This window comes from Camelina sativa, chromosome 8 (genome assembly GCF_000633955.1).
Source record: "Camelina sativa cultivar DH55 chromosome 8, Cs, whole genome shotgun sequence".
In the NCBI taxonomy this organism is placed as follows: Eukaryota; Viridiplantae; Streptophyta; class Magnoliopsida; order Brassicales; family Brassicaceae; genus Camelina; species Camelina sativa.
Genome location: NC_025692.1, coordinates 24,900,471 through 24,914,228, shown reverse-complemented (window position 1 = coordinate 24,914,228; position 13,758 = coordinate 24,900,471). Strand labels below are relative to the sequence as shown.

Here is a 13,758-nt window from a genome sequence, read left to right as displayed (position 1 = left end):
ATTCCAACTTTCTATATTAGCAAAAGTTTGGTGAAAGATTTCAATCCACCAAATTTTTCTCCTTCTAATTACAACATCAGACCTATATAGTAAGTTCTAGTCAAAACCATACCTAAGTCAAACCCAACACAGAAACAAAATTCTCAGTTTAGCAGAAAAAGCAGAACCAACATAGTTTGTTTCATACACATTAGCCAATTCATTCGGATACTGTCCACTATTTGTTTAGTGATGGTTGATGATCACATCAAACAACATACAAACGATCACTTAACATTGAGTCACAAAATCACAAGTCAAATTCACAAAAGATAGGTAGTAAATTACTCGGATAGTTGATCCCAAACATTGACAATGAGCCACCCTTCAATGGCTGCAGCCTCGAGATGTTCTTCAGCCCCTGCCTCATCCCATTTGGCCTCTATAGAATCCAGCCTACTCAAATCAGACCACAAAACCCTGTGCGCCAATTCTCTTGTCCCAAGAAACTCAAGCACCAGAGTTCCACGGGCTTTGGCAGCCAATTTCCCAACGTTAATGGCGTTTCTTATCACAAGACTGTGGTTTTCTCTGAGCAAGTCCAGGTCATCCTCGATCTGCACTCCAACAAAAGTGACAAATTTGGAAGCAAAGAAACGGTACAGATCCTTGAGATTGTCATGTAAAGGTTTAGGAAGTCGAAGGAAGAGACATAGGTTTCTCGTGCTCAGCTTCACAGATGACAGACTCCACTCTGACGTTTTGGTTTTGGTTTCGGTTTCAGGACATCCAACGTCCCAATAAACATCGAAAATCACAGCTCGGTTACCATTCAAGATGGAATCTTCTCTTAAAAGTGAAAGGTATGGAGAGATATCTGTTGATGATTCAACATCAATGGTCTTAGTCTGAACATAAGAGCCATCAGTCATCTTGAACTTTGGTCCATCAAAGGAGGCCATCTTGAACTCTAAGAAATACACAAATCAAATGAGATACAAAAAAAACATTTAGATTCAATTATGATAAAACACAGCTCTAGCAACAAACTAATCTCAATAGAATAAAAGATACAAACCCACAAAGTAAGATAGTGAATCCAATCATAACTAATACTATTACTTTAGCACCAAAATGTTTACTCTTTTGTTTGTGTAACAAAGACTACAAGTATTCATCAGTTGGGTAAAGGAAGGACCACACATTGAATGTAGCAATAATCTAAAACAATGAATTGATCAAAGTAACAAAGTACACTACTTTTTAAGGGTTTGGCTACAATTTGTTTTATATTCCCTAGTTTCTAGAATTCTCAAATCTCAACATCGTTAAATTGCATTCATCAACAGATAAAAAGACAAGAGCGGGCTAATTAACTAATACAGAAATAAAATTCATCGATCTACAGTGATCAATCTCAGTTACTCTAACTAAAAACGATCGATCTGAGAGATAAAAATTTGCCTGATTTTCATCTGGAATTGGAATCGGGATCACATCAACGACTGATCGAGAAGTTAAAATATCGAAGCAAGAAGAGAGTGAAGGTACTTCACCCAGAGAAGAGGAGGACGAACCTTTAAAATTTCGCTTCAGGCTATGTGTATCGTATACCGGAGAGATGAACAGAGAAGAATAAATCCCATGAGATCGACTCTCAGAGCTTGCTTAACCGTACGCTTGTGATGACCAATCCGGTTTAACCGAAATCGAACCGATTTTTTTTTTTTTTTCAGACGAGATTCTAAAGGTCTTTTTATTGTGTGTTTCTAGACCTGGTTCTGATTGGTTGTTATCAAATTTTAGTTATTGTCTCTACTCTCTAGAGAGATGTTGGACTTGTTTAATGCGATTGAAAAAAAAGCACCAGAGTTGTGTTTTCTTGTAACACCTTAATTTCTTAGGTTGCCAACCAGGGATGAGTTCAATCACACTAATCATCAATAATATGATTTTTTTTTTACTTCTTGAGTTAGAAAAATTGTGTTTGTTGGGAAGAAGTGACGGAGAGAAAGAAGAGAGATCACTTTCCCCGTATCAATTGCTGAAACTGCACATGTTAGCTCACAACGCTATAATAGTTGAGTTCATGAAGGTACATTCCAACACATTTCACTATTTGAATACTTCTTTGAGTGTCCGTCTTATCAAAATCCTTTAAGAAGTGTTAGGAAGTATACACAACAAGGAAGCATTCATATATTCAACTACTACTACTATTACAATCTCTTTATCTATCCAAAAAACACATTTAACAATTTCAATCACACACCTAACTTAAATTAAAAAAAAAAATTGGTCTAGTTAGTCAAATCCGGTTTAGTGTAACAACAAGACCAAAACCAGATTTTTTTTTTTTTTGTATCAATTTAGTTGATCTCAATAAAACTGGTCCATGTGGAAAAACACATACAACAAAGGTTGATTCTGAATTCAGCACAGTTTGTTTCAAAAGCCCATCATCATTTCATCGCCCAGTATTGAGTATTGTGTGTTATATACTAAACCGCCGCTTGCTTCTCTCATCAACACAACCTACACAAAAGCCAACAACACAGCTGCTTACTCTCTCCTTTTTTACTCTTTTAACAAAACAAATTCGCCGCTTATCGCCTCCGATCTTCTTCTCTCGCACAGCTCACAAAAAGGTACGGTTTCGTTCTCTTCTTCCTCCGATTCTCTCGTTTCTTCTCCAGATTCGTTCATCGATTTAGCTTTTTAGGAACCTTCTCGTCGGAATATTTATTTATTTGTTGTATACGTATTCTCTTCAGTTACTCTTATGGAACCGTTCGTTGCTAAGGAGAACGTCATCGCATCTGCTTCTTCGTCTCCGAAGAAGAAGCGACGGATCGATCACACTGAGTCTACTAACAAGTCTGATGATGGCTCTCCGATGCTCGCCTCTAACTCTAGCGGCCTCGGTTTGAGCAACAGCACCGGTGGTGGTGGTGACGACACGCCGATGGACATGGCGGACAACAACAACTCCAACAATCATGAGATCGATGAAGATCTTCATAGCAGACAGCTCGCTGTTTACGGTCGCGAGACTATGCGGAGGCTTTTCGCTTCCAACGTTCTCATCTCTGGGATGCAAGGCCTTGGTGCTGAGATTGGTAACGCTTTTTTGGACTCCGTTTTCTGATTTTTTCTCTTTTTCTTTCGTTTGTTGATTTTCACTTGCATGTTGCTTTATCTACTTGTCCTGCTTTGTTATTGAAAGAGCTTCAAGCTTGATTGATTAAACGTATTTCTTGATTGAGCTGTTTGATTTTGTCTGTACATTTGAGCTTTTGGAGTCGAGACCTTAAAATTGGTATATGAACTTGTTATCCTGATGAATAGTGAGACATTATATAATGAAACGCTTATTCACTAGTGACTGATATGTCTCTTTGTTCTCGTCGTTACTTATATCCTTCTTTCTAATGGATTGTTTTTCTTTTTTCTTGTTTAGCCAAGAATATAATTCTTGCTGGTGTGAAGTCAGTGACTCTTCATGATGAAAATGTGGTTGAGCTATGGGACTTATCTAGTAACTTTGTTTTCACGGAGGAGGACATTGGTAAGAATAGGGCACTTGCTTCTGTTCACAAGTTGCAAGAACTCAACAATGCCGTAGCTGTCTCAACTTTGACTCGGAAGTTAACCAAAGAGCAGCTTTCTGATTTCCAGGTATCCAAAACCCGTCTCTTTATTTGGTTTATCTTCGTTTTCTCGTTCTAGTTGTCAGTAATACTTTCATGATTCATGGAAATAATTATATATGCAAATGATAAGAGGTGAGTTAACGTTGATGAAAGATGTTTCTACAACAAGTACAATATGTTTTAGCTTGTTCATTATCTTCGCAATAAGAATTGACTGACCTCTTTTTCTATCCTTGTTGCAGGCTGTAGTATTTCTGGATATCTCTTTTGAGAAAGCGACTGAGTTTGATGATTATTGTCATAGTCATCAGCCCCCTATCGCATTCATCAAGGCTGACGTTAGGGGCCTATTTGGGTCTTTGTTTTGTGATTTTGGACCTCATTTTACTGTTCTTGATGTTGATGGGGAGGAACCACACTCTGGCATTATCGCTTCGGTTAGCAATGAAAATCCTGGATTTGTATCGTGTGTAGATGATGAGAGGCTCGAGTTTGAGGATGGAAATCTTGTCGTTTTCTCTGAGGTTGAAGGGATGACCGAGCTAAATGATGGAAAACCAAGGAAGATTAAAAATGTGAAGCCGTATTCATTTACCCTTGAAGAAGACACCTCTAACTATGGGGGATATATAAAGGGCNTTGATGGGTGTTTCATGTGGCACTCAAGGAAAGCTAACTGTTACCGATGATGATGTAATTGAGAAGAGCAACCTGAGTCGTCAGTTTCTTTTCCGAGATTGGAACATAGGACAGGCTAAATCCACAGTTGCCGCAACAGCTNGATAAGTTTTCATCTCAAGCAGGCCGATTTCCGTTTGCTGGTTCAGAAGAAGATGCTCAGAAACTAGTGGAAATTGCAACTGACATTAATGAGAGTTTGGGTGATGCAAGGTTGGAAGATGTCAACTCTAAACTATTGCGACATTTGGCTTTTGGATCCAGGGCTGTTCTGAATCCTATGGCTGCAATTTTTGGTGGCATTGTTGGGCAGGAAGTTGTCAAGGCATGCTCTGGGAAATTCCACCCTCTCTTTCAGGTAAAACTTTTCTGCTTGAATTTTTCAGTCTTTGCATGTTTAACTTGTTGAGTCTGATAATGACTTAACATTATTTCTGCAGTTCTTTTACTTTGATTCAATGGAGTCACTCCCCAAGGAAGCTCTTGATGCATCAGAGTTTAGACCACAAAATAGCCGTTATGATGCACAGATCTCTGTATTTGGGTCTACTCTTCAGAAGAAACTCGAGGATGCCAAAGTTTTTGTTGTAGGGGCCGGTGCTCTTGGATGCGAGTTCTTAAAGAACTTGGCTTTGATGGGTGTTTCATGTGGCACTCAAGGAAAGCTAACTGTTACCGATGATGATGTAATTGAGAAGAGCAACCTGAGTCGTCAGTTTCTTTTCCGAGATTGGAACATAGGACAGGCTAAATCCACAGTTGCCGCAACAGCTACAACTGGAATAAATTCGCGTCTCAACATTGATGCTCTGCAAAATCGTGTTGGACCTGAGACCGAGAATGTCTTTGATGACAACTTCTGGGAGAATTTGACAGTTGTTGTCAACGCGCTGGACAATGTCACTGCAAGGCTTTATGTCGATTCAAGGTGTGTGTATTTCCAGAAGCCTCTCCTCGAATCAGGAACCCTAGGTGCAAAGTGCAACACACAGATGGTTATCCCTCATCTCACTGAGAACTATGGTGCCTCGAGAGACCCACCAGAGAAACAAGCTCCGATGTGCACTGTGCACTCATTTCCTCACAACATTGACCATTGCTTGACATGGGCTCGCTCTGAATTTGAGGGCCTGCTTGAGAAAACACCAGCTGAAGTTAATGCATATCTTTCAAATCCTGCTGAATACATGAATGCGATGAGAACTGCTGGTGATGCTCAGGCTAGGGATACTTTGGGACGTGTTCTTGAGTGCCTCGAGAAAGAAAAGTGCAATTCATTTCAGGATTGCATAACTTGGGCCCGTCTGAGGTACTCTCCTTTGGCTCAAACCTTTCATTGAGACTCTATATTATTTTGAATCTCTTCACTTAACATAAGTGCTTTCTTACAGGTTTGAGGACTACTTTGCCAACCGCGTGAAGCAGTTGTGTTACACATTTCCCGAGGACGCTGCTACTAGTACAGGAGCTCCATTCTGGTCTGCTCCAAAGAGATTTCCTCGTCCGCTCCAATTCTCCTCAACCGACCTGAGTCATATCAATTTTGTCATGGCTGCTTCTATCTTGCGTGCTGAAACATTTGGAATCCCTACTCCTGAGTGGGCTAAAACCCCAACGGGACTAGCCGATGCTGTGGAAAGAGTGATTGTTCCAGACTTTGAGCCGAGGAAAGATGCAACTATTGTGACAGACGAGAAGGCTACAACTTTGTCTACAGCTTCAATCGATGATGCAGCAATCATTGATGAACTAATCGCAAAACTAGAGGGGTGCAGGCTGAGCTTGCAGCCAGAGTTCAGGATGAAGACAATCCAGTTTGAAAAGGTGAATCATAATTGTATCCAAGTTTTTTTTCACATTCTGTATATGGATACCAAGAGCGACAAACTAACATTATTATGCTCTTCGTAGGACGACGATACCAACTACCACATGGATATGATCGCTGGGCTAGCCAACATGAGAGCAAGGAACTACAGCGTTCCCGAGGTGGACAAGCTTAAAGCCAAGTTCATAGCCGGAAGAATCATACCTGCAATTGCAACATCAACTGCAATGGCAACAGGTTTTGTCTGCCTCGAGCTGTACAAGGTCTTAGACGGGTCACACAAAGTGGAAGACTACAGAAACACATTTGCTAACTTAGCACTTCCACTCTTCTCCATCGCTGAGCCGGTTCCACCTAAAGTGGTGAAGCACCAAGACCAAAGCTGGACTGTTTGGGACAGGTGGGTGATCAAGGGAAACCCGAGCTTAAGGGAGTTGCTAAAATGGCTAAAAGAGAAAGGACTACACGCATACAGCATATCATGCGGAAGCTGTTTACTGTTCAACAGTATGTTCCCAAGGCATAAAGAGAGGATGGACAGGAGAGTGGTGGATCTTGCAAGAGAAGTGGCTATGGTTGACTTGCCTGCTTATAGACGTCACGTGGATGTTGTGGTCGCTTGTGAGGATGAGAATGACGATGACGTTGATATCCCTCTCGTATCAGTATACTACGGCTGATTAGAAAATTTAAAACAAACATCCCCAAAGAGAGAGAGAGCTTTTAATAATTACTGTATTCTTGGGATGTAAAAGTTGGGTTGAAGAAATAGAGAGTTTTGACTTTTGATGTATGAGAGAATAGTTAACACCTTAAAATTTAGAACTGAATTTTCAAATTTGGTGCCTTAAAATTTAGAACTGAATTTTCAAATTTGGTGTTTTTAACTTATTTAACACAAACATAGACGATTAGGCAATCCTAATACAAAATGTTTTGAAGCTTAGAAAATTTTCTCACACTCTACAAAGTTAAAATCAGATAAGTTACTAGTATAACATTAAATTACGTACAAAGAGGACATCTCACAAGCCCATTCTCGTTACATTCTATGCATCTCGTCCACATCTTATCTATGCATCTCGTCCACATCTTATCGTTACTAGTCTCTTCATCGTGATGATCCGCAAGGACTTTCGAGCTTCCATTGCAACTAGAACATATCAAGAACCTTTCGTTCTCGCAAGCTTCGCAAGGCGAATCAACCTGCGAGATTCCTGATAGAAGCTTTTTAAGCTTCCCGTTTTCGTTCAATGCTACAACTTCTTCTGCTCCTCCAATGTACCTACCTCTAATGAACAGCCTCGGAGAGGTAACTTTCCCACCAAGCAACCTCCACATCTCCTCTCTAAACTCTGAATCCATGGAAACATCTCTCTCTCTAAACATTACCTTGTGATTCTCCAACAAGAATCTCACTCTTCTGCAAGCTTCAAATGTTTTCCTAACTCCTCGCAGCCCCGTCGTGTAGAATACAACCGAATCTTCTCCTCCGGGTGGGCAGTTGTCTTCAAACTCCAAAAGAATCCTTCTTTCTTCTTCAAGACTCTGTTCCACCTCTGCATCTTCAAGCTCCAGTAGTGTTGGTGTAACACAACCTCTGCTTTGACCAGATTCAGCGACTATTTCGTCTCTTAGATGATGGATTGTGCGATCAATGTTACTCTTATGAAGAGCTAAGCCTTGCTTTAACGTCTTCACAGTGGTGATGAGTTTGATTTTCTTCACTAATCTTTCCTTCATTCCCTTCATTGCTGGATCTTTTGTTGGAAATATGAAATTAAAAAACCAATTCAAGAATCTGATCAAGAAGAGGGTTAGAAGATGAATCCAGATCAAAGATAAGATCGGGTACAAGAAAAGAAAACAACAAGTAGTGGGTTATTCGTTTTCAAGTTTCTTGTTTGGTTAACGTGTGGGTACCCCAATTCAGATGAATAAAGTTTCAAAAGCCACTTTCTGGGTTAGCTTTCAAAAGTCTTTCTTGATGGGTTTTTTTCATCAGAATGAAAAGAAAAGATCTTTTTTTTGTTGGTTTGATGGGTCATTGCTACAATAATGTAGGATGATAAAACTCACACCTCAATAACAGAAGACAAAACACTCATGAGTAATGATTTTACCCAATCAACCCAATTTTGCCAGAGGGATAAAAAAACAAAAAAGGAAGATGCTATTATGAACCTTTAGGAATTATGAATCTTTCTGGTAAGAGTCATCGATTGATTTAGAAGTTTTTAGTCTGGTAAGAATGATAATGCCCTGTCTTGTCTTTTACAATTCTAGAAAACGTGCAATGATGTATGTACTATTTGGTTAAAGTAGCTTATTAGCTTTAGCTAGCTTGCAAATTCGAATTAGTCAAATATTTATTTAATCATTTACTTAGCCTGATTACTTTTCTCATTGCATTATGGTTCAGTTTTAATTAATGATGGTTGAGACATTGTCAATTATACCGTTTCAAGCGCATTAGACTGATGATGCCAATAAGACCTGGTTGATAGATTTATATTCCTATATCTTATAGTGAAGAAGCATTCACATNTCACATTGGTGTCTAAAAAAAAAAAAAAAAAATCTGACATAACTGAAATTAGCAAGAATAAGAATTAGTCTAAACTATCTATACAAATCACCAATACAGGTGAAGAAGTTGTTGTTGCTCTAAATGTCAGCCACGAATGATCTGAGTCCAATGTCGAACGAGAATCGAATGCATGTTAACTCCTTCTTCTGCGCATCAAGCATCTTCATTTTCAGCGAGTATGAACCCTGCAAGAGAGATAAGCAACATTAACACATTGAAACCAAGTCATTATATGCCTCCCATGTGTTGCTCGATACCAAGGTAAGCCTTCTTATCAAATATCTATTCTCAATATTTGCAACAAACTGTACGAATTGAAGCACGAACTTACAGGAGGAGTATAACCAGGAAGAACTTGAGAGTGTGAAACCAAGAAATCTCCAGTCTGTATAGGACAAGTTGTCTCAATGCAGAGGTCATGAGTCTCAGAGTGAACATGCCATCCAAAGTATGAAACTTCAATCACCAGCTTCACAAACGAAATCTCACGCCCTTTTTATATCACCCCAAAAACAATGAAACAAAACTGATTGTTAGACTCTCTCTCTCTCTCTCTCTACTAATTAAGAAGCAAACACCACATGAGAGTACACATACATACATCCTCAGTATCAAATTACATTGTCTAACTATCATAAAAAAAAACACTGATCGTAAGCTTATACATATACACATGATCTCTGTATCATTGGTATCATCATCAATAAAAAGAGTTTAAGAAGAAGAGGGAATGAACAAAACCTGTGTTGGCAGAGATGGTGAAGGTAACTGGCTCGCCTGGGGCAATAGGATTAGGCGATATCTCAACCTCTTTCACTTGTATTTCATACTCTGCGTTCTCCTCTACGTATCAAATCATAAAACAGAATCGAACAGCAAGTGAGAGAGACTTCAAANAAAAAAAAAAAAAAAAAAAAAAAAAAAAATCCAAAATTTCCCAGAAAAATCGAATTTTTACACCGAGTGAAAAAGCGAAAAGCATAGAACTTTAGAACTGGGAATCGAATTCAATCAAACCATTGTATATTATGTTTCTCAACAAGAGCGAGCCATCACGAGGAGAGATGAGGTTTTAAAAAACACGTACCACAGTAATGGACATCGATGGCTCGAACAACCGGTGAAATAAGGAGGAGGAGAGCGACAGCGAGTGGAAGAACGGCGAAAATCCTCGACATGATTTGATTGAATCTCTCTGGAGATGATGATCAAAGCAGCAGCAGCAGCAGCAGCAGCAGCAGAGTAGGAGTTGCGGGATGAGTCTTTCGATTTCTTTATTATAACTTTCTTAAAGGAGTGTAGGAAGAGATCTGGACCGTTCTTTTCAGTTAGGTCAATGTTTCTGGAAACTGACGGCTCGATTTCCTTTAAAAATAAATTTGGAAGTGAATACTACTAGATTTAGGATAAACTCATTAACATGCATTGTTTCTTTTAGTCATTATCCTATTTTAACTACACTTATCTTTTATAATTAAAAAGAAAAAAATTGACTTTTTAGATTTTTTTTTAATGCAAACCATCTGTTATAGTTTTATTTAATTGTTATTGATTAATAAAGTTGACTTTAATTTTTCTTTTCTTTTTTCGATATCGACCTTCGTTTTGACGAGTGAACAATCTATTGAAATAAACGATTTAGGTAGAATTATTTGTTCTTTTGAAATTTCAATTGGTTTGGCACCGAAAAATATAGTTAGGACTTTGCCAACTTTGACTCCACTTGCTGCTATTTATTTACATCAGCCTAGAGTAGAGCTAAATTACATCTTTTTCTTATTCTTTACTCTTTATGAATATAAATTTTCGCCTCTTCTAAAAAATATTAAACGTCTTGCTCCACTTCTTCTTTATTTAATAGTAAGAAGGTCTGATTCATGTTTTGTGCATAACCAAATAAAAAACGTGAAACTTTACAGCTTAGAAGAGATTTTATATATATACTCTAAAAAAATAATGTCAACAATAATATCTTTAAAACGTGACGTACGAAGTCAAATATCCATCATTGGCCGGCGGGAAAAGGAAACAACGTCAGCGACAGGTGTTATAGCCGGCGACGGTAAGGGAGACGTACGGCAAACGGGACACGTCGGATGAAGCTTGAGCCAAGGGTCAACACACTTGTCGTGGAACAAGTGGTTACAATCGGGCAAAACCCTGATCATATCCGTCTTCTTGTAATCCGCAAGACATATAGAACAACACGTCGTTGTACTCGATTCCCTTTGCAAGCTGTAGCTCACACAAGCCTCTTCGTACGCAAGCTTAGGAAAACTCTTGATCACCTCATCGTTTAGCCCCAAGACTTCGACCACAACGGTGTCGTTTTGGTCGTCGTCACCTTCGAAGTTGAACCCTTCCTGGCCAGCTTGAAACGCTCCATTGGTCTCTCTTTGCCGGCGTCTTGTCCTCGGAGTGGTCGTGGGAGAAGCGGAGATATGGCTTCTAGTGCAATAATAAGAGGTGAGGGTGATTGTGGTAATCAGCATTAGAATACCAATGGAGACTCCGATCCCGTAAGCTAATCCACCCATCCTATCGGTGTTTGTTAGCCAGTGGCCGGACTGGTCAGGTGACACCACCGTCGCATTCATTACGGCGGTCAGATTTTGGTTTTTAGTCTGAAGAGAAAATATTGATGGGTATACCGTATACGAGGAAAGTAGCGAATGTAATAAGTTTTTGGTCATCACGATGAGGAAGTTCCGGAGTCAACGATAAGATATAGTTTTGTCATATATAGCTTTGTTTAATTATGTTGTTTGGTAAGGTGATTTTACATAATATTGACAAATAATTAACCATAGCTTTTACATATTCGAATTATCGTCAAGACTTTAATCTTCTAGTAGTCAATCATAGATTTTAATAATATATAGCCACCGTAATCCATTGTCATATATCAGAGTTGATTTTAAGTTCTACACTAGTTCTAATAACATGAACTGTCAAAAACATGGATTAGTGGATGATTTTTTTCCTAATTTACAAAATAGGTTTTAATTGTCAACACCACAGGTTTATATACAAGTTGTCATAGATGTTTCCAATTCAAGTCTAATTGCCTTAATTTTTTCCGACCTGAAACCTGTGTTTTTTGCAACTCTAATTCAATTTATGTTACGATGATGGGATGACCATTTCGATCCAACAGTCGATTTGTCCCATAAGACTTTTATTTGGTCTAAAGAAAAATATCATAGGGGTTTTATTAATTATATACCGTACGTAATATAAATCATGGCATGTTGAGTGCTTGAACCAAAATGACGTATTTGATATCGTCTTGTTGGCTACATTTTCTCACCGGCCTTACCAACGATAATTGCTTTGTTTTACTTCTTAGTTCTTACTTTTTCCACTATTCAAAAAAACAAAAGTTCACTTACAAGTTACAATAGAATTGGTCAACCGGTTAATTAATAATTTCTTTAACATAATAATCTTGAAACAATTAAATCATTATTTATTTCAAATGGTTTGATAACACACATAATGTAGCAGTTTTCATAGTAAATGTTATAGTATGCTATGTTCCAAAATAGACATGAAAATAAATACCGGGTTGGACGACCTATTTTTCTCCGACTCCCTGTATATATGATAGTGTATAATTCCCTTTTGTACATATGCACATCACCTTAAAAATGTTTTTGTTTAAGGAGAAAATGTAATTTAGATAGATAGTTATGGTCTCGATCAGATTTAAAGCGCAAATCTATGTAACCCAAACTTGGAGAGATTTAGATATAGAAAATTTATTTGGGGGAAAAATAAGTATACAACTTTTTGATCGGAAATATATAGCTTTTAAAAGTTTGGGTTTTATCTAGCTTAGTGCGATAGTTTTCGTGGAAAAATAAATCGTCAGTCCATTAAAATGCGTTTAAGTTTTAGATTTTATATATATGGGCTTGGGCCATTCTTAAAAATACACTGTATACATAGAAGTCTGTATATTGTTTTTTTAACCTAAACCTACTTTTAGCTATTCTCAATCGTCGCTTTCTACTTTGTGTTCTCCAGTGCACTAATAAATTCAAAATTAGATCTTCAACGGAAGTTTAACCATTAAAATTTCTTCAATCATTTTATGGTGAGTAACTCTCTCTTAAATAACATGCTACATTGTTATCTAGATTAGTTGTCTTTGTGATTTTGGAATATCTTAAATATATATGTTTGTTGGTAACAGATTCATGATAAATCACATGTTTAGTGAAATTCAAGGTTTTCTTTAAGATATATACTATGTACTTGGGACAAAAATGTCCTAAGTCTGTTTGTGCTTGTTAGCTAGTCCTTCATTTTATGAGATTGTAATTTCATTTAAGTTTATCCTACATATCGTAGTTTTAAGGATTGTGTTGACGTTTGTGTGTTCTTGTTAGTGTTTTAGTTTTTTTTTGGGTTTAAGTTAGTGTTTTAGTTGTCGGTACATGATTTTGAGTTGGTAGTTATCTAATATCTTTAATATTTAGCAAAATCAATATCTTCGTTTTTCAAAATTGTAAAATATTTTATAAAAAGATTAATTAAAACAAAACTCTTTTGGTGAAAGCCAATGTGTTTGTGTATGTTTTTATTTTCTAAAATGTAAAGTAATTGTGTGACTCATATATTAAGGATGATCTAAAATAAGTTTTGTCATGAATTCAAATATGTTACAAATATGTATTGTTGCAGAGTAGAAGAGATAAAGGGCTGGCTACTGATCTTTAGGCTGCGTTGGACTATTTTTGGTCTGCGGACTGCATGATGCATGCATTTTTCAATTGCTTTATGTCGTTAGTTCTTTTGAACCAAGTACACTCTTATATTAGTTCAGTCACTACTTTATTAACCTTTTTTTTGTTGTTGTTGGCTCAGCAACGTACGTGCAATCTGTTATTGGATTTCGAAGGTTAACATAGCATCAATATGTAAGCAAGTGAGGTAAGCTGAAATCTATTAAAATCTCTTATTACCTTCTTAATTACTGATACCCTCCGTTAATGCACCCAATTTCTCATTATGTATGTAACCAT

The 13,758-nt window shown here is 37.6% G+C and overlaps 4 protein-coding genes and 1 pseudogene across 5 annotated transcripts; 1 reads left to right on the top strand and 4 right to left on the bottom strand.

Moving 5' to 3' along the window:
* On the bottom strand, nucleotides 132-1,784 carry LOC104708461 (uncharacterized protein At5g06450). 2 transcript variants are annotated; one of them, XM_010425037.2, is made up of 2 exons: nucleotides 1,444-1,784; nucleotides 132-949 (listed from the first exon to the last, which is right to left on the bottom strand). In XM_010425037.2, exon 2 carries the CDS (start codon nucleotides 939-941, stop codon nucleotides 324-326), a length of 618 nt encoding a protein of 205 aa, XP_010423339.1. In that variant the 5' UTR covers nucleotides 942-949; nucleotides 1,444-1,784; the 3' UTR covers nucleotides 132-323. The 2 variants fall into 2 exon arrangements, with proteins under 2 accessions (XP_010423339.1, XP_010423338.1); XM_010425036.2 differs by having other exon boundaries at nucleotides 1,557-1,769.
* LOC104708460 lies at nucleotides 2,471-6,975 on the top strand (annotated as a pseudogene).
* Nucleotides 7,005-8,280, bottom strand: LOC104708459 (uncharacterized protein At3g28850-like). The gene has a single exon (XM_010425035.1). The coding sequence runs from the start codon at nucleotides 7,888-7,890 to the stop codon at nucleotides 7,144-7,146; it is 747 nt and encodes a 248-aa protein (XP_010423337.1). The 5' UTR covers nucleotides 7,891-8,280; the 3' UTR covers nucleotides 7,005-7,143.
* Nucleotides 8,697-9,975, bottom strand: LOC104708458 (phosphatidylglycerol/phosphatidylinositol transfer protein-like). The gene is made up of 4 exons (XM_010425034.1): nucleotides 9,816-9,975; nucleotides 9,470-9,571; nucleotides 9,060-9,220; nucleotides 8,697-8,913 (listed from the first exon to the last, which is right to left on the bottom strand). The coding sequence occupies exons 1-4, from the start codon at nucleotides 9,904-9,906 to the stop codon at nucleotides 8,806-8,808; spliced, it is 462 nt and encodes a 153-aa protein (XP_010423336.1). The 5' UTR covers nucleotides 9,907-9,975; the 3' UTR covers nucleotides 8,697-8,805.
* Nucleotides 10,526-11,438, bottom strand: LOC104708457 (putative RING-H2 finger protein ATL71). Its single transcript, XM_010425033.1, has one exon. It carries the CDS (start codon nucleotides 11,419-11,421, stop codon nucleotides 10,723-10,725), a length of 699 nt encoding a protein of 232 aa, XP_010423335.1. The 5' UTR covers nucleotides 11,422-11,438; the 3' UTR covers nucleotides 10,526-10,722.

Bases quoted from the DNA above. Each gene is read 5' to 3' on its own strand.
- LOC104708459 (XM_010425035.1), bottom strand. From the start codon at position 7,890: ATGAAGGGAATGAAGGAAAGATTAGTGAAGAAAATCAAACTCATCACC.
- LOC104708458 (XM_010425034.1), bottom strand. From the start codon at position 9,906: ATGTCGAGGATTTTCGCCGTTCTTCCACTCGCTGTCGCTCTCCTCCTC. The intron at 9,572-9,815 runs GTACGTGTTTTT...TTTGATACGTAG, and splicing joins CATCGATGTCCATTACTGTG to AGGAGAACGCAGAGTATGAA. The intron at 8,914-9,059 runs GTAAGTTCGTGC...TCTCTCTTGCAG, and splicing joins TTCCTGGTTATACTCCTCCT to GGTTCATACTCGCTGAAAAT.
- LOC104708461 (XM_010425037.2), bottom strand. From the start codon at position 941: ATGGCCTCCTTTGATGGACCAAAGTTCAAGATGACTGATGGCTCTTAT.
- LOC104708457 (XM_010425033.1), bottom strand. From the start codon at position 11,421: ATGACCAAAAACTTATTACATTCGCTACTTTCCTCGTATACGGTATAC.